Source organism: Amphiura filiformis, chromosome 11, assembly GCF_039555335.1.
Source record: "Amphiura filiformis chromosome 11, Afil_fr2py, whole genome shotgun sequence".
NCBI lineage: Eukaryota > Metazoa > Echinodermata > Ophiuroidea > Amphilepidida > Amphiuridae > Amphiura > Amphiura filiformis.
Window position 1 is genome coordinate 59501454 of NC_092638.1, and position 22043 is coordinate 59523496.

A 22043-nucleotide genomic window follows, 5' to 3' on the forward strand; every position below is an offset into this window, starting at 1 on the left:
ACCTGCCCTAATTTTTATTTATGTTACACTAATCAAACAATTTTTTTAGGACTAATGTATTAGTCCTAAATTTAGGGCCTTCTTCATAAGGTCTAGGGGAAACCCAAGCCTTATAATAGTCTTTTTAGGTTATCAATGATCAGTCTATCAGAGCAATCCTAGAAGCCTATTTTGAACACATTTGTTTACCTCATAGATAGTGAAAGCTAGTGAAATATGTTTACATTATGATGTTACAACAAGAAAAAATATGGACTTTGGCATGTAATATGCACCACAGGTTGCCAACACTGGTATAAACTATGCTTGATTTTTTTTTCATTCTATTTTGTTTACTAAATTCATGAACACTATTAGTACCATACATTTTACTTCTTAATACAATCTTATCTATGCATAATCAGGGGCGGATTTAGAGGGGGTGCACCCGGCGCGCGCCCCCTCTATTTTTTTGCATTTCGGCGCCTGACTATGTGTATTTTTGCAGAGCGGCGCCTGACTTTAAAAAAACGCCGAGCCGCTTCGGACGCGGCGGTGGCTCGGCGCCCCCTCTTTTGTAAATTCCTGGATCCGCCCCTGATAATGACTTCAGTCAGAAAAGATATTAGAAAAATATGCAGTGTACAATATATTAGAAGTGTCTAATTGCATCCCATTTTATATACACTATCTAGTGTTTCTGAACAAATAAGAATCACATAGAAGTGTTTTATTTTCCTTGGAGGTTGATGCATAATGCATACTACTAGTTGCTACAGAAATTAGACAAATCAATTAGACAATTCAATTAGACAAATCAATTAGACAAATCAATTAGACAAAACAATTAGACAAATCAATTAGACAAATCAATTAGACAAATCAATTAGACAAATCAATTAGACAAATCAATTACACAAATCAATTAGACAAATCAATTAGACATTAGACATATCAATTAGACAAAACAATTAGACAAATCAATTGTACTGACTATTGATGCTTGCCCAAAGCACTTGCTCATCCAATGGGCTATTCCATTTAAAATCCACACACCCTCTGTGGCTTCTATAATCTATGCCTGCACCATATGCTTCCTCCAGCTAAAAACTTGCTAGGTTTATATTAAATTCCTGTTGAAAATTGATAAAATTCAGGTGAAGAATTTGACTTAAATTTGACAATTCTGGAATACTTCAAACTGTTGAATTTTGTTGGAATTCCAAAATCTTCAAGGGGGAGGGGGTCAAATGGAATGGCCCAACATTTGCATCAATATATCAGTGTGTACATGGTTTTGAATAATTCTTCTTCAATGTAAGTTTCAACCTATAGGGCCTAATTCAGGGCTTCCTAATTTTCCCTGTAACCCAAATTTCATGAGAGAACTATTAATAAAATCTTATTGATACATTTGTACATCCTGAAAACATCTAAGTATAAACTATTCATTTGATATGTCCACTTATAGGCCTATATGTCACTTGAGTAAGAGGGATGTTCTGGTAAATCATATGAGTTGATAACCCATCAACACCCTCTCACACAAGAGGAACAGCTGGAAATATCAGATGAATAACTTATAATAATATTTTCCATTGTTTTTATTCAAAATGATTAATTCAAAATTCTGGTTCCTTTGCATTTTGTTAGTTTTGCTCTCTCTCTCCCTGTAACTTAAGAACCACAATACCTTCACAAATATGAGGAATGAACAATATTGGTGTTCAGGGAATTAAAGATATCATTTTTTTTTAAATTACTTAATTTTGTACAAATTTTCCCTCCTATTCATTTATTAGAATTCCTGTTACTATGTTTTCTCTCTCAAATTTCTTTATTCCAATTTAACATTATTCTTTCTATTACACACACAAAAATATACTGTTTCCACAAACCCTTCCCCTCTACCCTGCTAAACCCATATTAATACTTGATCCAGTAGTGGAATATTAAAATAGACATAATAGCTATGACGCCTAATATACCCCACACTAAATTATCTGGTTCTGGTGGTTCCTCCGTCGTCATGCCGGTGCTATCCGTCCCTGTCGCATACACTCCAACCCTCTCACTGATAGCCAAATCTAGTTGTCTTAAAGTTAACTCCAGTGCTTCTGTATATTTTGATGCTTCTAGCAATGGTTCTATGTCTCTGTCGATGTTATCCAGGATTTCTGATGGTAAAATCTCATTTATTCTTGAGCCAAGGGCAAGATGAATCTGTAGTAAATAAATTGAAATAGCATTGACATCAGTTTTGACATTGACTCATAATTGGATAATAATATTATCATGTGGTGATATATGAGGGTATCATGTTGGGTTGATTGACCCCCACCCCAGTAAGGTTAGCTAGGGGCTGCAGGAGGATTAAATCATTTTGAAGCTCCCACCTTTACATACATAGTTCCATCCACCAATATCATTTTTTTAAATTTTATTACAAAATAAAATTTTCTTTGGCACATGATCAAGAAGATAAATTAAACCTTTGTTTTAGACTTTTTGTTGTTGAAAAGTTGATAAGTGGGATGGAATTTGTGGAATCTTAAGTGTAGAAAAGTTGTGCGTTTTGGAAAGCTTTATCCACACAAACAGTAGATTTATATTTATACAACATGATTTTCATATTATAAACAAAGATTATTAGAAAAATCATTACTTACTTGTGAATCATTTTTCACCATAAGTAATAAGATTTTATCATCACAAGAACTTGTTTCAAACCAGTTTTCTCTGACTGTCTGGCTAAATGCTTCAAGGCTTGCTGTTTGGTCGTCACTGTTGATGAGAAAAAATATTGTTAAAGATGATACAGAGATATACTGTGGCAATGGTATTATTTCTCTATTGTGTCACAATATACTAAAATATTTTTATTTCTATTCACCTTAAATTAAAATGTATTTTCAAAGGCATTTGTGACACGATCTTTTTGAAAAATGAGTTACTATCATTATTACCTTATACAATGTACAAACATCAAGCTATCAAACACTAAATACACCAAAGGTCTAGCAAACTTGGTTCTAAAGTTACGAAGCTGTAAGTGTGATGTCTGTTTTCTTAATGTGTTTTATTGGTTTTTACTCTGAATTTTTGCCTTTATCTCAATTTCAAATGTGCTGCCTCCATAGACCAGATCATGTCACATTAAATGTGTGTACTTGTATGCATGTAATATTGTAATTATATCCTCGGATAGCAATATTTGCACAGTATTTTTTGTAGGACATGAGAGCACATCAGACATACATGTACATGTATCAAATTACCTTCTGAATATATGGAGAATGGCCATCTGATATTAAATAATTTGGATTTTTTTTTTTTTTTTAATATTCACGATATAATAAATATTTTATGCCAAATTATTAAAAATTGATATTTTTTACATTTTCAGTCCTCAAAGTAAAATCTATAAATCTAATGATATTTACTTAAAGTGTATGGGGCTGGGAGGAAAAGTCAGTAATCATTTGAAAATTTTGACCTTCCGTATTGAAGATCTAGATTTTTCCCCCAAACACCAAAAATTTTTAGGTCTTTGGGGGAAAAAATGTCAAAATATAATTTTCAAATTTTTAAATGATCGTCGGCTTTTCAGATGCATACACAAGAATGTTCTCATTGTTCACAAAAAAATTGTCACACTATAAATACAGGTACCTTCCACACCCTGTGTTTAAGGTTAGGATTAGGTGTTTCAACCGTACAACGTTTGGGTTACCTAAAGTTTGGTAGTGACATCAATGTTTTTTTGTGCCACAAACGTGCCAACAAACCACCCTTGTGTATGTGTGTGTGCACACACAAACTCTATGCCATTAACTTAATGTGTATGACTTGATACTGCGACTTGGGGCCTCCCTGGGCCTCAAGGAAGAACAGATGATTAATTGTGTTTTCAACTGATTGAGTGTCCTAGGTTAAAGAAAAAAAAAAAAAAAAAACCTTGCCAAATGCGCACCAATCTCCAAACTTGAGGCAAACCAAAGTATATAGTTGGGTTTCAAGGTTAGGGTTAGTGTAATACAAATCTGTGTAGTAGTGTCATTGTGCAGATGTTATTCTATAGTTAGCCCCCCCCCCCAAAAAAAATAGTTTGGGTCTCTTTATTGAGTTGTCTTCCTTCAAAAATCTGAACAAAGAAAGCTACTTACTGTTGACTAGTGATAAATTCCGCTACAGCTACACCAACCACATATCCAACATCAGGATTCTCTGTGCAATTACATACACAATTTGAATTGAGGTTTACATCTTTCACTGTACTTAACACAGAAGAAGCTGTGAGAGGAAATGGGACAAAAACACAATTTTAATGAGTTTATAAAGTTAAAGAATTTTATTTCTTTTTTACCATGTTTAAAACCTGTGTGTTCACATGATCAGGCACAAAGTTTTAAGTCCATGTGCCGCAAAAACAGATAAGAATTCTCAAAAGCTGTGTTTGCGCCGGTCTTTGCGTAGTATGCTCGACGCAAATACCTGTGCATACCCAAGTTGGCTCTCATGATCGAGAATTAGATATTTTGCTTAGATAAGATTGGGGGGGTTCTTGAAAAAATTTTGTACGGGATGTGCCACGCAGACTTCTGGATGCTGACTTTCTCTATACCTACTTTTTGCTGTTTTTGCTACCCATCAATATACCAATTTTCAACAAAAAGCACCCAAAAATCACCCAAATTTGCCCTATTGGGCGCTTTTAAGGCACTTTTGCCAAAATCCGCCTAATTGGGCGATCGGTCTCCACTGAAAACCCACCCATCGATATACCAAAATTGCTGAAAAGGTACCCCAAAACCGTATACCTTCAACCAGTGATGAGAACCCCCTCCGGGGATAAGATCTCACTTTTGAGATGGTTTGTATGAAAAACTAACCATGGAGCACCCTATTTTTCACTGCAAGTTCAGAAATTTCAATCATCACTACGAAACAGGTTCTGTGAAATCAGACATGAACTACAATGCTGGCCATAAGTGTTGTGACAGTTTGATAGGGTAATGTAAATAAGCCCCCACTCCCCCTGATCAATGTTGAATCCTACTTTTTTGGTCACACAAGCCTATTGGCACCCAACATTGATTGGTGGGGAAGGGGGAGGGTTAAGGTGTTAGGAAAGGGTTTAAGGTTGGTCTGAACCCTGGAATTATGAAAACTTTCGGGCCTCATAACTGCTAAATTATTAGTCTAAAGAGTATAAAATTATACATTTTAGAATGGAAATGACTTGATGAATTCATCTGTGAGGTCCAATTTGGGCCAAAATGCTTATTTTTGGAGAAAATACCAAAAAACGGGTTTTTTGGCCCAAATTTTTTGCAACGTAACAAAAAAATTGTTTGGCCAAAAAAAATTTTTTTTTTAATTTTTAAAAACTAAATAAAAATATCTGGGGACCGTTTTTCATTTTTTGAATTTTGACCAACTTCACCAAAAATATTTGAAATTTGGGCGAAAATCAGGCTTTTTATGATTTTTTTGAAAATTGTGCATTTTTTTACCATTTTTAGTGCAAATTTCTCAAAGTTGGTCAAAATTCAAAAAAATAAAAAAACGGTCCCTAGATATTTTTATCTAGTTTTTAACAATTAATAAAACAAATTTTTTGGCCAAACAATTTTTTTGTTACGTTACTGAAAAAATTTGGGCCAAAAACCCGTTTTGGGGATTTTCTCCAAAATGAGCATTTTGGCCCAAATTGACCTCACAGATGAATTCAGCAAGTCATTTCCAGTCTAAAAATGTATACTTTTATATTCTTTAGACTAATAATTTAGCAGTTATGAAGCCCGAAAGTTTCCATAATTCCAGGGTTAAGACCACCCTTAAGCTTGACACCAAAGAAACCTCCACTTTATCATGTTAATAATAATGGAAATAAGGCCATAATATAGTGTACCTTTTCCATAAGTGTCCTTTGGCCATGGTTGTAGTTCCTTTATCGCTGCCATTTATTATAGAAATGGAATAATATTTAGAGGATACTTACTGTCAGTACCTAATACAGAGTCTGGATCACATAACCACAAGGTCTCTCCATCTATATTGCTGCCACACTTATTAGGGTTGACCATAGGATTCGGGTACTCCTCGGCTACCCATGGTACAGCCAGGCACACACTTAAAGTGCCTAATAGCAGCAATGGTATGCTGAATTCCGGCCTCATTGTTTGAGTGTGCTAGTTCTGTTATTCTCAAACAGTCTAATGTTCCTGCAATAAAGAGAAAATCCCATAAGACATGTTAAAGTACCGTAACCACTCGGGTATAAGCCCACCCCTAGATCACAGATTTCACTTCAAAAATGGGGGTGGGCTTATAACCCTTTTTCAATTTTTCAATTTTTGATTTGAAAGCTGCAAAAATTCATTTATAACAATAAAACTAAGTTAAAACTACAGCGACTTGAATCCCATTTTTAGTATTTTTCCCCTCACAACCTTCAAGTAACAAATTGTTTTCCAATTTTTTTTTTTTTTTTCCGAAAAAAAGGTACAATTGCCATCAATGCCAATTTTTCATTGGAACAAAAACCCTCCCGCCCTCATCAATTCATGGAAACAAGAACCCAAAAAATAATTTTATGCACAGCCTTATATAATCAGTCTCAAGTGGGAAATGGTGTCCGCTTTATATTTGATATTGATTTCAGCTTGTCAATCATTTCATATGAGATGCTTAGTTTTGGAGATATGGCCGCAACAAATCAAAGGTCAACAAATTTTTCTTGTTGAAATTGTTCAAAAGATACAGTTGACATATCGAAATATTAACTTACATCCAAATTTCAACATTAACAAAACAAATAACCTCCGCTGTCTGACCGAAAAACCATAGCAAAGCCCGGGAGCAAAGCACTCTAGCATCAAATGCCTAACTATCGTGTGCAAATTCGAATTTAGAGTTCTCGAGTAAACTAGTCTTTTAATTGATGTCTAACAGGTATCCAGAAGTCAAAATTGACAAATGTCCCCTTTATTTTGAAGAAGCATTATTTAATATTTGAGGGGATTTTTAAAAACTGAAGGTTTAAAAAAGAAGAAGAAAGAAATCCGACCGTCCGACCCAACTTTCCCATTTTCCCACTTGAAGTTGAAGGCAACGCAACAATATTTTTTTTGGCCTTATTGACCACGGTATAAAAAATACTGAAGTTAATTTTTATTACTTCCGTGTTCCGAGCTGTGCGCCAAGCGTAAACGATCTAGCTTACACACAGAAGAAATAAACAATCACACCGATTGGCTGATCAACACACTTGACAACAAGCCGGTTGACCCATTGGTCTTCGGCGCGGTGCGTAGTAGGCGACCTTGTCACTTCTACGTGATCGCAATAAGCCGGTTCGCAATTTAAGATTTCGGCATACTTGCAATGCATTATGGGAACAAAATTGGAGATAAATACGAGGAGGCTACTATACTGTACATTTCCAATGCGGTGAACTGTGCCGTTTGCATAAAAACATCTTGTACTGGAATTTTGGGGTTGGTACAATTTGTGACCCTACTTCTCATACCCGACTTTCCATACCCCACTTGACCCAACTTTTTATTGTTATGATTAATCATTTTAGATATTTCAATGAATACTAAATAAAGTGTAAATGAAGTCTACCGAATTGAAAAGGCTATTTAAATCAGTGTAATTGGTGAAAAATTATGATTTAGAAATTATTATGTATAAACATCGCCCTTCCTCGTGCGCAGCCATCTCCAAACCAGTCGTTCATAAGTTACCTTTTCATGAGGAAGTATAAATCTGTCTGTCACATTCAGATCTATGCATGGTGACATTATAAACGTCAATATTGTCATTGCATGTTATTCAGCCCTTTCACTGCTACCAACATTTGAGATTAATTGAGTATTGACTTCAATGTACCGCTCAGTTGCTCCAAGCAAGTTCAATCAAGTTAGCATATATATCAAGGCATAGTTATTGACTTTGTTCTCCTGGTAATTGGTCAATGCATTTTGATATCAGCAAACACTTATTGATTGGCTTGAGCAAACTTTATAACCACAGGTTTAGGGAGTGTTCAGAACATTGGGGGGGGGGCCTGAGCACTTGGAAATTGGAGTCAAAAAGTTTTGACTCCCTCTCTTCCTTCCTTCCTTCCTTGTGATACGTACTTACCTCAACAGTTTTTTAAAAGTATCAACGCACAGGCTTTACGTACGTGCACAGTTTTCCAGAGAACCTGAAACTTTTTGATCCCCCATCTTTGGACATACAAAACCTTTTTGATCAACCCTTTCCAAGAATTTAAAAAAACAACTTATGATTTGTGCAGTAACGAACTCAATCCCAATTTACATTATAACAAGTATACACTAAGTTTTAATGGTTATACATTATTTTTAATTTATAGGCCTTTAGGCCTATTTTTTTCTACACTGAAACATGCAAGTTTTATAGGGTGACTTGTATGAAGTTTAATTTCATTGTATGCATTCTAATTTTTTCATGTTTCATTCTTAGAACCAATAATTAAATAAAAGTAACACAAGAAAGGGAAATTGAGAGAAACATCTGGGCACATACTCAAGATTTTTAGTCTAAAGATTTGTTTATTAGGGGCGTAATGTTTCTTGGTCAGTGGAAAAATATAAATTTCGAGGGAAAGACAAAAAAAATGTCGGTTGCATCATTTTGACCCGGTATTATCAGTGGAATATATACATATACTCTTTTCTTATAGAGACTGGATAAATGTAAAGTCTTCGAGCTTCCAAAAAGACTTTACAGGCCTATTGGAAAATGTGCGTGAGTAGCGCGCAAAAATGTTGTATGTTCTTGTTCTTTTGGTATTTTCTTGTTAAAACTTTTTGACCCCGCCCCTATCAGGAGCAAAACTTTTTGACTCCCTTTTAAAGACATAAAACTTTTTGACTCCCCTTTTTTAGAGACAAAACTTTTTGACCCTCCATTTTGCCCCCCCAAGTATTTCTGAACAATCCCTTAATAGTCCAGGCGATAAGAATTGCACAGGGCTCAAAACTCATCAATATACTTATCACAATTTTGTATCTAAATATGGCTGAACGAGGCTTTGAAATTTGAGATGAGAAAATGCTTGAAAACGCTGTTCTTTATCAATAATATTAAGGAAATGTGTATGGTATTTGCTTAATATTTGATTACCAACGGAATAAACTGCGAATATCTAACAAAACTTTAAAAATAAGTCGGGTCAGGTGGGGTATGAAAAGTCGGGTATGAAAACTAAGTAGGGTTACAAATTGTACCAACCCGGAATTTTGCCAATTATTGTCTTAAAATCTTCATGATATATATAAAATCAAATACAATATGGTCATTTTCACAGTAAAGGGTGTAACTTTTGATTTTTAGGGTCAAAATTTCAAACCACTTAAATATGTTTCTGTTTACTGAAATCATGCATAGAAGCAACTTAAATTCCAGTAAAATAATGTTTCAAGGCTTAAACCTTTTGATTTCTAATAAAAAATTTGACATTTCCATAACATTTTGGTTAAAATCTAAGAAAAAATGTATTTTACATAACCTCAGAAAATTATGACATGAAAGCTGGAATACATGTGAAATCCCATTCCAAAGTAAGTCAACAGATATAAGTTAAATTTTATACCATGTTTTGCTATGTTTGTAATTGCAGTTTTGAAATTTTTTAACATCAAGTGTCATTTACAATGGAAATTTCCAAACCTTAAACATATTTTTTAAGTTTTTATTGGGTTCCTAAAATAATTTGAATGTCTAACTTCATGTACAAATACTACTTGATGAAAGGAACCTCCCAGCCAAGTTTCACAGAAATTGGAATTCTTTTTTAGAATTGGCAATTCAAGCGATTTGTGTTTCGGAGGCTTCAGTTAACAACACAGGTGATCATTAAGTAAAATATTTGGCTAACTACTACAAGTTGACATAAAAATAGGTAAAAAATATCACAATTACCAATTTTCATGCTTTGCTTCTAAGTATTGAATTTCAGTTGTGACAAAATTAAATTATCACAGCAAGTCATTTTTTTTGTTTCGAGGCTTCATGTTAACAATTGTTAAACATTGCAGAAGTAGTTTTTGAAAACAACAGTGTTGGGATCATCTAAGCTGTTATTTTCTTGTGTGTATTGAATCAATGATTCTATGCGGCAGATATTGTAGATTTATCACATGTTAATTTTTTTACCCATTTGTTAAGTATGGTGTTTTTTGCATGTGAAGCCTCCGAAACAGGCCTTTTTGGGTATCAGTATATTTTTCAAACATTAACCATAATGTCAAATTTTTTTTTAATTATTGTCTTAAAATCTTCATGATATATATTTAATCAAATACAATATGAAGAGCTTTGTTTCAAAACCCCTTACATCCACTTTTAGCCAAATTGAGTTATTGGCATAATATTATAGTGTGGGTAACAATACACATTTTGGTGGTTGTTTGACCTTCATACTACCTTCCCTTCCGAGTTATCGCATATTTCCGATTGGGAAATCTTAGGAATTTCCGAAATCTGAACTTAAAATGAATATAGAATTGTTTTTGTTTTAAATTTTTGATGTATAATGGTAGCCTGGAATGTTCTTTAACTATTAAAACCAAAAGGAACTGTTTTTGGGTCACTATGTTTGAAAAAATCATTTTAATTAACAAAAGGTGTACATGTAGCTTCGAAATACCCAAAAATGCCATTTTCCGAATTTAATTAAAATTCATAATTAAAAAAGTAAATGAGATATTTCAATTTTTCTTTTTGATTTTCAAAGCATTAGTCAAGTTACATAATGTAGTGCAAACAAATGGGCTCAAATTTGATTGCAAAGGTGGTTTCTAGAAAAGGGGTAAATTTATTTTGTTGCAAAACCGCTTACATCCACAAAAGGTGCGATATAAAAGAAATAATAAAATAAATAGGAAGCCTTGAAAATTGTCCCAAACCTATTCTTTTAGTTTCTATTCATCAACACTTTATCCAATCCCAAATTGAATTAAATCGAACAAGTAATACTTGCACAATTAAAAAAAGCTGTTTTTCTCAAAAAGTCAAAAGTGGATGTAAGGGGTTTTGCAACAAAGCTCTTCATATCATGAAGAAATAAAGACAAAATAATCGGCAAAATTCCAGTATAAGATGATTTTATGCAAACGGCATGCACAGTTCAACGCATTGGAAATGTAGGCCTACAGTAGCCTCCTCGTATTTATCTCCGATTTTATTTGGCGACTTTTGTTTCTGCACATGCGCAGTTGTAATTGCGAAAGGGCTTATTCTAGGTATATGCTAGGTGAATTCAAATTTGCCATCAAACTGCAAAATTTTATATATCAAATTAAAGCCCTTAAGTAAACAAAGCCAAAACTGAAAACCATTTTTTCATAGCACTTTCCGTAGCAAAGTTACATCTTGTCAAAGATTGACTTTCATCAAAAAGATTCAGCTAGCAAAATTCCCCAAAACGGCATTTCGGGGTGTTTCTAGATCTTAGTCTCATTATGATAGCAGCTTTTTTTAATGGAACTGCTATCAAAATCCCTCTAAAATTCCATGTGCGAGTGACTTCTCACCATAAAAATCATATATTTGGGTCAAGTGAAGTATAGAAAACATATTTATGTACGTTTCCTTCTTCGGCCAGTTGTTTTAAATTTCTATGTAAATTTGCATTGACATTTTCGGCGAATTTGGCTGACTAGCAAATGTGTTAACTAAGGTTTGCCTGGGATGACCAGCGCGTACCCGGACCACGGAAGTAATAAAAAATTAACTTTAAAGAAAATTTATTATTTACAGTGGTCAATTATAACTCCTGTGTAATGATATAGTGACCGGATATGATCAGATAAATTAGACACACATGCACATCACCAAGTCAGATTCAAGAATGCCCACATGCATCGGTCATGATGACTTCATGACCATCCATGCATTGTGACATATCACGTCATAACTCATGATGAGCTTGAAAATTTTAAGCTTACCGTCCACGTCCGGTCGATTGCTCAGGTCTATCAGTAACTTAACCTTCAGAAGTTTAGCGGTGGGTTTTATGTGATCATATACTACTATAGTACTAGTAATACTGCGACAGCATAAGTTTATAATGCATCAAATTGCAATCACGACCTGTGCGACAATGAACTCCAAAGTCCAGCTGTGTCATGAAAATAAAGTAATAATAAACATTTGCGTAAATTGAGACTTTGACCTTTGACCGCTCGGTCGTGAGATCACATGAGATGTCATGTGATTAAATCACTCACACATGTTTTGTTTGCGGAACGGGAAGCAAGTCGAGGTAAGCTTATTTCATGATTTTGTTTTTCATCATTAAATTAGGTAGATTTGTTTCATTTGTTTGGCCATGCCGGATTTAATATAATTCTAGCTAAACTGTAGTTCCAGTACATTTTTGTAACTGTACCGTTTGTCTCTGAGTGAGACTAAACCAGTTCATCATGCATGATTATACAATACAAAGTCAATACAAAAAAAAAAATTACAATGATTTAGGTATGCCAGGCAAACACTACACCCATCGAATGTGTGTCATCAGCCCTCAGATCGGCCTTCAGATTTTGGTATGAAATTGAGCAAATAGAATTAATTGTCATGTCAATTTGGAGTTATAAGGGGCAACTAAAACTGATATGAGGTAAGTTTTATATGTTTGAAATCTGTATTGCCTATTCTGAGTGAAGGAATTATTGCCATGTAAACAAACCATCCCTTGGCCAATATGGACATGGTGTACAGCTATTCAGTACCCTGTTTTCCATGGGTGACTGTAGGAACCCATGGATTCGATCCATGTAGGCAAACACATTTGCTAGTCAGCCAAATTCGCCGAAAATGTCAATGCATTTTTACATAGAAATTTAAAACAACTGGTCGAAGAAGGAAACCTACATAAATATGTTTTCTATACTTCACTTGACCCAAATATATGATTTTTTATGGTGATAAGACACTCGCTCATGGAATTTTTAGAGGGATTTTGATAGCAGTTCCATTAAAAAAACCTGCTATCATAATGAGACAAAAGATCTAGAAACACCCCCGAAATGCCGCTTTGGGGAATTTTGCTAGCTGAATCTTTTTGACATTGTTTGATGAAAGTCAATCTTTGACAAGATGTAACTTTGCTACGGAAAGTGTTATGAAAAAAGGGTTTTCAGTTTTGGCTTTGTTTACTCAAGGGCTTTAATTTGATATATAAAATGATGCAGTTTGATGGCAAATTTGAATTCACCTAGCATACCTATACAATGCAATGGAGTTGCTCTCCAGAATGTTAAACAGCAGAAATACTTAGGGGTCGAAATCAGCTGCGACCTCAATTGGGCCCACCACATAAAACAGACATCTAACAAAGCAAATAAAATTCACTTGTATTCACCTGTATTCACCTGTCTTCTCGGGCTCTGATGGAGGCTATTATAAAAAGCCTATAAAATGCCCACCTTAAACATCTAAATTACACTGCAGACTTTTGAGAAGAAATCTGTACTCATGTAACAAGACGGTCAAATAAATGGCATACAAGGCTCTTGTGCGTCCGAAATTAGTATTGTAGCGCTATCTGGGATCCCTATCAGAACTCCAACAAGGCCACTTTAGAGAAAATCCAACGTCGTGCTGCACGCTTCGTTCAAAATGATCACTCCAGGAAATCAAGTGTCACAAAAATGCTGACTAATCTCCAATAGTAGACTTGTTAAGGGGTCGAGCTGTATTGTCTCAAATATCTCCGAAATGGGAGAAAACTGCCATGTTTGCTGTGAAATTTTGCCTAGCAATATCTATCTCAGGTGCAAAATTTATGGTGCACATTTAAGATTGAAGTCTTTAGATTAATATTTTAGCAATCTTAATATTATTAGTTGATAGGAAATTCTTCAAATATGCCTGTACATATAACGACGCATAACAGCCCACGCAGTTTTTTTATAGGTGAACTCTTTTCGAGCAGTCCGTGTTGGACGATGACCCTATCTTTTGCTGAGGTATTTACAGGACCTTGAAATAAGAATTATGATAGATATTTGCGACTTCGAATGCAACGAAGGCATGTTCAAGCTCGTCAATACACAAAATACTACCTGATTTTACACTCTAAATCGACCACTGTCTGGCGCATGTTATTTTGTTACTTTAAATTCAACAAAATTCCAATTTTTTAGGCAAAAAGACTTCTAGAGATACCATCCTGCATGTCCATGTTCGATTTATGGTAATACAATTAACCAATTTTTAAATATCAATTTGTTTAGATTCACGGAAGCCATATTTTGTGCATTTTCGACAGTAACGAGTTAACGCCAATTTTGGTACAAATTTGTCAGTTTTGCCAAAGTTATTTATCCGGTTAACTAACGAATACCAAGGTTCATAGGCGAGCTAATAGCGCTATGTTATTTAATTACTTTTACTTACGATTTTTATCATGATTCCGTTTGAGACAAATATAATTCCTTATGGGTCTCCAACTTTGTCTTCAAGCTTCTTCACACGACAAGCCATGTGTTGCCAGGCAAGTCAAAAGCAAATTGGGACAAATCGGCACTAAATATGGCCCGTAACTACATCAATATATCACCCAAATGTCCATGTTATTTAGGGTACAATGTTAATGTAAATAAATTGTAATATATAATTTTAAAACAATGTTTAAAATGTTCTAACGCATGCGATATCGCGATTCTTTCTCCGTTTGAGTTTTAATGTATATACCTGTAATGTATTGACAATCAATTCATAAGAAGCCCAAAGTTAATACCAACACTGCAGCGCTGGAAACACGGTCAATTCTGTGAAAGGATTTGTCATGAAGTCGTTATGCTTGATTTAGCAGGTCTATTAATGTGACAAAGGAACAGGTCTCTAGTTTGATTCCACAACCATTCAAACCGAGCTCATGTTTTATTGTATCATCGTGTATTAAAATCAGGAAGGCTATGTAAAGTAAATGGACCGGAACAATATAACAATTATACTGTCACCTGTGTTGAAGGACGGTTCTAAGATACAGGGTGTTCCAGAATGATATACCGTGTTTGAAAACATTAATCAACATTGTATTTAATTTGAGTACGGTATGTGAAATACAATGGCATAAATGTCACCTACTTATTGTGTTACTTTCATTGCAAAAACTTCATTCGTTTTGGCGTGATATTGATATTCTTAAAACTGGATGTTTTGCACGTGTAAAAATTGCATGTGTGTAACTTACAGCGCAAAGGCTTCATAAGCACAAGACATAATATTTGCTGCTTTATCACTATCGCATAGGCCTACTTTGCAATTATGTGTAGACATCATACAGTTGTCATAGGAGATACACCAAATTTGGCACAGATGTAGAGCTTGAAACACTGAATAATTCTTGATATTGGATTAAGTGACCTTTTCATGTGTTTTCAATATTACGAGGGCTCAGAGCAAGAACTAGCTATGTCCACAATTACATGTTACTCATTTCGGCAACAAATGGATGGTTAATTCTGCACTCCATAATAAATGCAAGTGACACCCTGTAGCTTAAGATGACAGCGAGACAGGTTTCAAGATCGATTTCACGACCAGCCATACCTATTACCTGTTTTATTGTTACCTTATGGAGGCCAGACTTTTATTTGAATGATAATGGCTCTGTCACGCCGTATTGAATACCCTCTGTATGGAATGTTACATCACAATTCAGTATAATTATTCAAGGTTGGTACGCGTGTCTGTCATCGACTTGACAACAGGCATACCGGTACAAACATTTTGTAAATCGTGGAAAGTCGTATTTATGCAAAATGATCAAAAAATGATACTTTTAGGTGTTATTCTGTTAGTTTCTGTTTGGCAAATCATAAATGCGTACGTGTTTTGGTCAAAATGGCAATAATCTTACTTTTACCCCTACCAACCTGATATAGCTTTACACAACCCTTAAAGGGGTGAAAATGGGGCGAACGCTGCATTTTTTAGTACAAAGGTCCCACTTGGCATGAATGTTCCTTGGGGCAAAAGGAAAAGATTCATCCAAAGAGACACTCTGTATCTATGCATAAACCCCCCTAATTTGCATAAATTATGCTAATTAGCACCCAAAATATGGTATTTTCTATCTTTTAGCCCATTTCACTTAAAAACATGTGTAAACAGTTGAATTTGAATTAATTTAGGATAAGGAATTAATTTTAGGGATAATTTTGGGAATATGTGGCCATTCTGACCCCCAAATCCAAGATGGCCGCTGGCCACCATCTTTAAAATATGCGTTTTTACAACTTTTGAACCAATCGAGCTACAGACTTGTGTGGCATATCAATCAATACTAACATGGGGGTGGGAAACTCATTTCTGGCACGGTTTATAAGATAGGAAGTCATTTGGAAAGGCCACAGTGGTTTTTTAAATGTAAATTCCACTGTACCAGCCTTTGACAATATTGTAGATGGATGAACATGTTTGAATATATAGTTTTGGTCGTTGGCAATTGTGGAGATTTTCTATATTTTGCTTTTTTTGAAGTCTAGGATTCACTTGTAATGAAAACCAATGTTTACCATTTTTTAAATACCAAAATGGCGACTATTTTGACAATCCAAAATGGCCGGATAATCTGCACACACGCAGTCATGTTCAGTTCCTAAAAGTGGACCTTTGAACCTGAAATAGTTACTTTTTATTGGACTATGCAGTCATACTTCTTCTTAGCGTGTCAAGCGCATGGTCAAATGCGCCCGAGCCAATAGCTGACGCAGTTACGAGCAGAATCGTTGAATTCAGCTAGGTCCTCATGTGTGCAATGTTGACCCATCTATGGACAGACCAACAGGTGTTCCATAGTCTGTGGAACCGTTCCACACTCACAGGTAGTGTTTTGCCCTTCTGGTAGGTATCCCCATTTCTGCAAAGCGACCTTGCACCTTCCGACCCCTGATCTTAGTCTGTTGAGACACCGCCACTCAGGCCATGTGGAATCAGCTCCAGGTGGTAGCTGCTCACTGGGTTGTAGTCCCATAGCTGGTGAATTGGGAGATCTCTCTTTCCACAGGGTGAGTCTTTCCGCTTCCTTGGAGACTGTCCCAAGAGGATGAACTTTGCTTAGGAAGCTTCCTCTGGATCTAAGGCGTTTGGGTGCAGCAGTCTGGTTGAACATGGGGTGTTCATATCAGTGGTCTGACGCTCACGCTCTTGCATGCTGGTCACTTGTCGGCGTACATCTGGAGGGGCTATAGCAGCTAAGGTGTAGAGACTCTCCGTTGGTGTTGATCGGAGGCATCCAGTGATAAGTCGACAGCATGAGTTGAGTGCTGGGTCCACCTTATTGGCATGAGTTGATCTTCCCCACACTGGGCAGGCACATTCAGCACTAGAGTAGCATAAAGCAAAGGCTGCTGATCTGAGAGTGTCTGGTCGGGCTCCCCATCTGGATCCAGTGAGCTTGTTCAAAATGTTGTTTCGTGAACAAACTTTGCTCCTTGTCTTCTCAATGTGGCTCTTGTATGAGAGTGTACGGTCGAGAGTGACTCCCAGATATACGGGTGTTTCACAGTGCTCTAGTGTGGTTCCAGACCAGGTCACCTTCAGTTGACGTTTAGCTTCACGGTTATGGAGGTGGAAAGCACACACCTGTGTCTTGGATGGGTTGGCACGGAGGTAGTTTTCCTCATAGTATGGCATGAGCTCATCCAGGGCTTTGGAGAGTCTCTGTTCCACAACAGTGAAGTCGGTATGTTGTGCACTGATGCCAAGATCGTCTGCATATATGAAGCGTTGGATGTCTTCACTTCTCGGTTGATCATTGGTGTATATATAGAACAGGAGAGGTGCGAGAACACTGCCTTGGGGTAGTCCGTTCCTGGGTCATCGCCACCGGCTCTTCTTGTCTCCAAGCTGAACAAAGAACATCCTGTTGTCAAGCATGCATTCGATGAGCTCCGTCAGGTGGATATCTTTGGTTAGCTCCAGGATTTTGCTGAGGAGACAACTATGATTGACGGTATATAGTAAGCTGCTGAGAGGTCGACGAAAACAACTCCGGTTACCAATCCATCCTCAATGTGCTGGGTAAGGTTGAGAACTTGGCTTGTTGTTGATTTGCCAGGACGGAAACCAGTTTGTTCTGGGATGAGTTGCTCGTCTACCACAGGTGCCAGTCTGTTGAGCAGGAGGCGTTCGAATAGTTTGTAGGTATGGCTGAGAAACGATATTGGTCGATAACTCTTTGGGATGGATTGGATCTTTCCCTGGCTTCAGCAGACCGATGATGTGAGACTTCTTCCAGATCTTAGGGAGTCTGTGGCTGCGACGACAGGTGTTGTAGAGCTGTAAGAGCCATTTCTTTGCCTCTGGACCAAAGTTCTTCAGCTGCTCAGTTGCGATGTTGTCAAGGCCAATTGCTTTCCCTGGTTGGAGTTTGGCGATTCCTGCTTCCAGCTCCTGCATAGTAAAGGGCTTGGTGAAGCCGGGGTCTCCGCTGTATTTCTTGCGGTCTAATTTGGTCTTATGTTTCTTGCCACTTCTTCCATTCAGGAGCAGTTGGTGGGCAACCTGGTTGGGTGTGACTTTGGGCTGCAGTGGGGCTGTTGTAGGGTCACCTTGAAGTTTGCGGATGGTGGATCATGCCTTCTTGCTGTTGCGGGTCATGTCTGCTGACTCTATGAGGGTATGCCAGGTCTTATAACGCTCTTTGGAACTGGATTCCATAACTGTCGCACCCTTTGCTGTTGTTTCCTCGGTGAAAGGGTCAGCTTCAAACATGGTTACATACTCTTGGTATTCTTCTGCACATTCCTTGGAAAGGCCTGGTATGTATTCCACCCTGCAGCCTCTATATGTCTACGAGCAGTCTTGGAAACTAGTTGGGCAAAGGTGTCATAGCTGTCTGGAGTTGGAGTAATTCTCTTCACCTTCTGGTCTAGCTCTTTTGTGAATCCGTTCCAGTCTGCTTTCTTGTAATTGAAGCGTCGCTGAAAAGGCACTATGTGAGATTACGGTGTTAACGTGAATACCAATTGGCCGGTGTTGTGTTTGGGGAACTGGATCCAATACAATCTTCTTACACATGTCAGAGATGTTGTTAGTGACAATAGCTAGATCAGGGTTGTATCCTCTCTTCCAACGGGTACTATGGAACGAAGGAGGAAGTTTGGAATCATGAATAAGGCTCAGCTGGTGTTTGTCTATCCATTCCTCAACTGCAGCTCCATCGTTGTTGGTTTCTTTGTAACCCCATTGAGTGATGTGGCTGTTGAAATCGCCGATGAACATACCTGGCTTGGTGTCAGTGTTAGAAGTGAAGAGAGGGAGCTTGAAGTCTTCTGCTGGTGGCTTGTAGACTGATGTTATTGTTACATTACTGAGCTCAACAGTGAGGACTTCAATGTTGTTGTCATCAGACATCATAGTGGCTTCAATCACAATAACTTCATTCACAAATATCGCACTCCCGTATTGACGATGTGGTCTCTCAACGGCAAGGACCATACCTGGTATGGTTGGGCGGTGGTTAGTCGCTCCTCTATGGGTTTCCTGTAGGCACAAGACATCACAGTGGAGATTGTTGCACAATCCGCTGATGATATTTTGCTTGGCAGTAGAGAATCCTTCGACATTCAGTGATGTAACTGTCAAAGCAGGCCTTAGAAAAGGTCTGCTTGGACTTCCTTTGGCGATTCGGGGCATGATGGAAAGCTTCTAGATGATAAGTTGCGCTTGGTGGTGGCAGGATTGGTTGGTTATCAGGGCCGCGTGAACTATTGGTTCGGACGCTCCTACCATGACCCCAAAGTCATACTGATATGGTACTAGTTCAATCTGTTTAATGTAATACCATAAACCAGTGTGTCATTTACCACGCATGTTTTGAAGGAACAAAATCAGGAATGATTGAGAGCAGTTTTTTCTGACTCACCCTGTATAGCAAATAAATACACCTTTAATTTAACTCCTTTAATCAAATTAATGCCGGAAATGAGCTCTACAGCCCCAAATTAGTATAAATTGATATATCACACAAGTTGGTAGCCAGTATGATTCAAAAGTTGTAAAAGCGTGTATTTTAAAAAGATGGCCAGCAGCCATCTTGGATTTGGGGGTCAGAATGGACACATATTCCCAAAACAACCCCCAAAATTAATTCCTTATCCTAAATTAATCCAAATTCAACTGTTTTCACCTGCTTTTAAGTGAAATGGGCTAAAAATTAGAAAATACCATATTTTGGGTGCTAATTAGCATAATTTATGCTAATTAGGGGTTTTATGCATAGAGACAGAGTGTCTCTTTGGATGAATCTTTTTCTCTTGCCTCAAGGAACATCCATGCCAAGTGGGACCTTTGTACTAAAAAATGCAGCGTTCAACCTCTTAACAAGTCTACTACAATGGGAAACGCTAGAAAACCGACGCACCAAACTCCGCTTAACTACAATTTACAAGGAAGTTCACAACTTGGTGCCATCAAATGTTAAGCCATTAAGCAATACAACTAATCGCAAAACCAGAAATTCTCATGGACCACATCTTTTAGACATTCCGGCTTTTAATAAGAACTGTTACCAATACTCGCTCTACAAGGGAATGGAATCTCCTGCCGGCAGAGACATGCGATGCTCCAGAAGTCACAATTTTTAAAAGTAAACTGGATGAAATGGACATTAACGAACTATGGCTATGTAAAAGAGCTCATTTCAAGATATAGGCCGTCGTATCATGCGACCTGTGCGTGATAACCACCAAGTAGGCCTACCGGTGGTGTTTGCATAGTATAGAGCAGAAGCAGAATGTAGGAAGGTAATCCGGTGTGTCTCCATGGCATGGACTAGCCTGTGTAATACATGTAATATGCACTTTCAGTTTCCCATGCGTTTGAATGGAAATTATTTTGCCTACTCGCCACAAGTTTAGGGAGCACATTTCTTCAATATTTTGACAAGTTGACATAAAATGTTCTATTCTATATTGCTTGGCAATAATGTCTTTTGCCAATAGTACGTCCAAAGTTGTAATTTTGTGTTTTTGATCGCAAAAATCGAATATTTTTATTCCCAATTCCAATTCTGCACCCTTCGCGTCCGGCGCGTCTGTGTTGTTTACTTCGCTCGGCCAGCTAAAGCTGCCCTCACGAAGTAAACCACTCAGACGGCGCGGACGCATCGTTGTTAATCGGTGATGAACAACGGTGAAACATGATTGAATTCCTAAGTAACCTTTTTTTGGGACACCCGGTACATATCTTACTTGTCCCCAATGCAGAAAAATGCAAAAATAGGCACAAAATTGGGCAGGGGTATAGTACCATATCAGCGTTCGAAATAGAGCCGGTCAGCCGGCCATTGGCCTGTAACTTTTTGGCCTGGCCGGTAACTTTTCTGACTGGCATCTACAATCAACGAAAAAAGTCCTTGGAACGCTTGGCACACTCTGTCAAGATTCCGTGCAGAATTTCTTATGTTCATGGAAATGACCTATATTGTGTTTGGGAAGAAACGTGACATCTACAACAATGATTCCCCTTCCCTCTCCCCATCAAGCAATGTTGGAACACATTGGGGAACCGCTGAAGACATTGGCATTTCTCAACATTGCACGGGGGAGAGGGGGTGACAGTTTTCCGTTATTTACACGCAAGCGTTCCAAGACCTTTTTCGTTGATTGTCTCTGCCGAATGCAAAATATTTCATCTAAATTTTGTTTTTGTCTCATAACTCAAAAACGGCATGTCGTATGAGCTTCAATTTGCACACGAATTGAGAGTGGATTATATGCTTTGTAATCATAATAAAATTGTTGATAAAGAATTTGGTTTATTTAGGGAATGGTCATTGGAAACACCCCCTATGCTAAATTACTCACGTTTCTTAATCATGGCTCTAAAATGCTCTAAAATGTCGTTTTTGTCCATAACTCAAAAACAGAATGTTGTATGAGTTTCATATTGCACCAGATTTGAGAGTAGATAATATCCTTTTGAATCATAATAAAATTGTTGATAACAATGTTGAGTTATTCAGGAGTGGTCACTGAAAACACGTCCTATGCTAAATTACACAAGTT

At 37.1% G+C, this 22043-nt stretch overlaps 2 protein-coding genes across 3 annotated transcripts in view; one reads left to right on the plus strand and one right to left on the minus strand.

Annotated features, from left to right (window-relative positions):
• Window positions 1-1488: 1488 nt before the first annotated feature.
• On the minus strand, window positions 1489-12151 carry LOC140164077 (uncharacterized). Its single transcript, XM_072187332.1, has 5 exons — window positions 11967-12151; window positions 5984-6206; window positions 4146-4272; window positions 2649-2763; window positions 1489-2202 (listed from the first exon to the last, which is right to left on the minus strand). Exons 2-5 carry the CDS (start codon window positions 6159-6161, stop codon window positions 1906-1908), a joined length of 717 nt encoding a protein of 238 aa, XP_072043433.1. The 5' UTR covers window positions 6162-6206; window positions 11967-12151; the 3' UTR covers window positions 1489-1905.
• Window positions 12152-12208: 57 nt separating this feature from the next.
• LOC140165093 (lysosomal alpha-glucosidase-like) overlaps window positions 12209-22043 on the plus strand; it is a 102821-nt gene continuing 92986 nt past the window's right edge. For both annotated transcript variants that reach the window (XM_072188521.1, XM_072188520.1), the window contains exon 1: window positions 12209-12283. In XM_072188521.1, the coding sequence (XP_072044622.1) occupies window positions 12251-12283 (33 nt within the window). In that variant the 5' untranslated portion in view covers window positions 12209-12250. The remainder of the gene's footprint in view (window positions 12284-22043) is intronic.

What these genes read in the sequence shown, in the direction of transcription:
- LOC140164077 (XM_072187332.1), bottom strand. Translation starts at nt 6,161, where the DNA reads ATGAGGCCGGAATTCAGCATACCATTGCTGCTATTAGGCACTTTAAGT. An exon ending in CTCTGTATTAGGTACTGACA is followed by an intron (nt 4,273 to 5,983) that starts GTAAGTATCCTC and finishes TTCCTCTCACAG; the next exon opens with CTTCTTCTGTGTTAAGTACA. An exon ending in TGGTGAAAAATGATTCACAA is followed by an intron (nt 2,203 to 2,648) that starts GTAAGTAATGAT and finishes TATTTACTACAG; the next exon opens with ATTCATCTTGCCCTTGGCTC.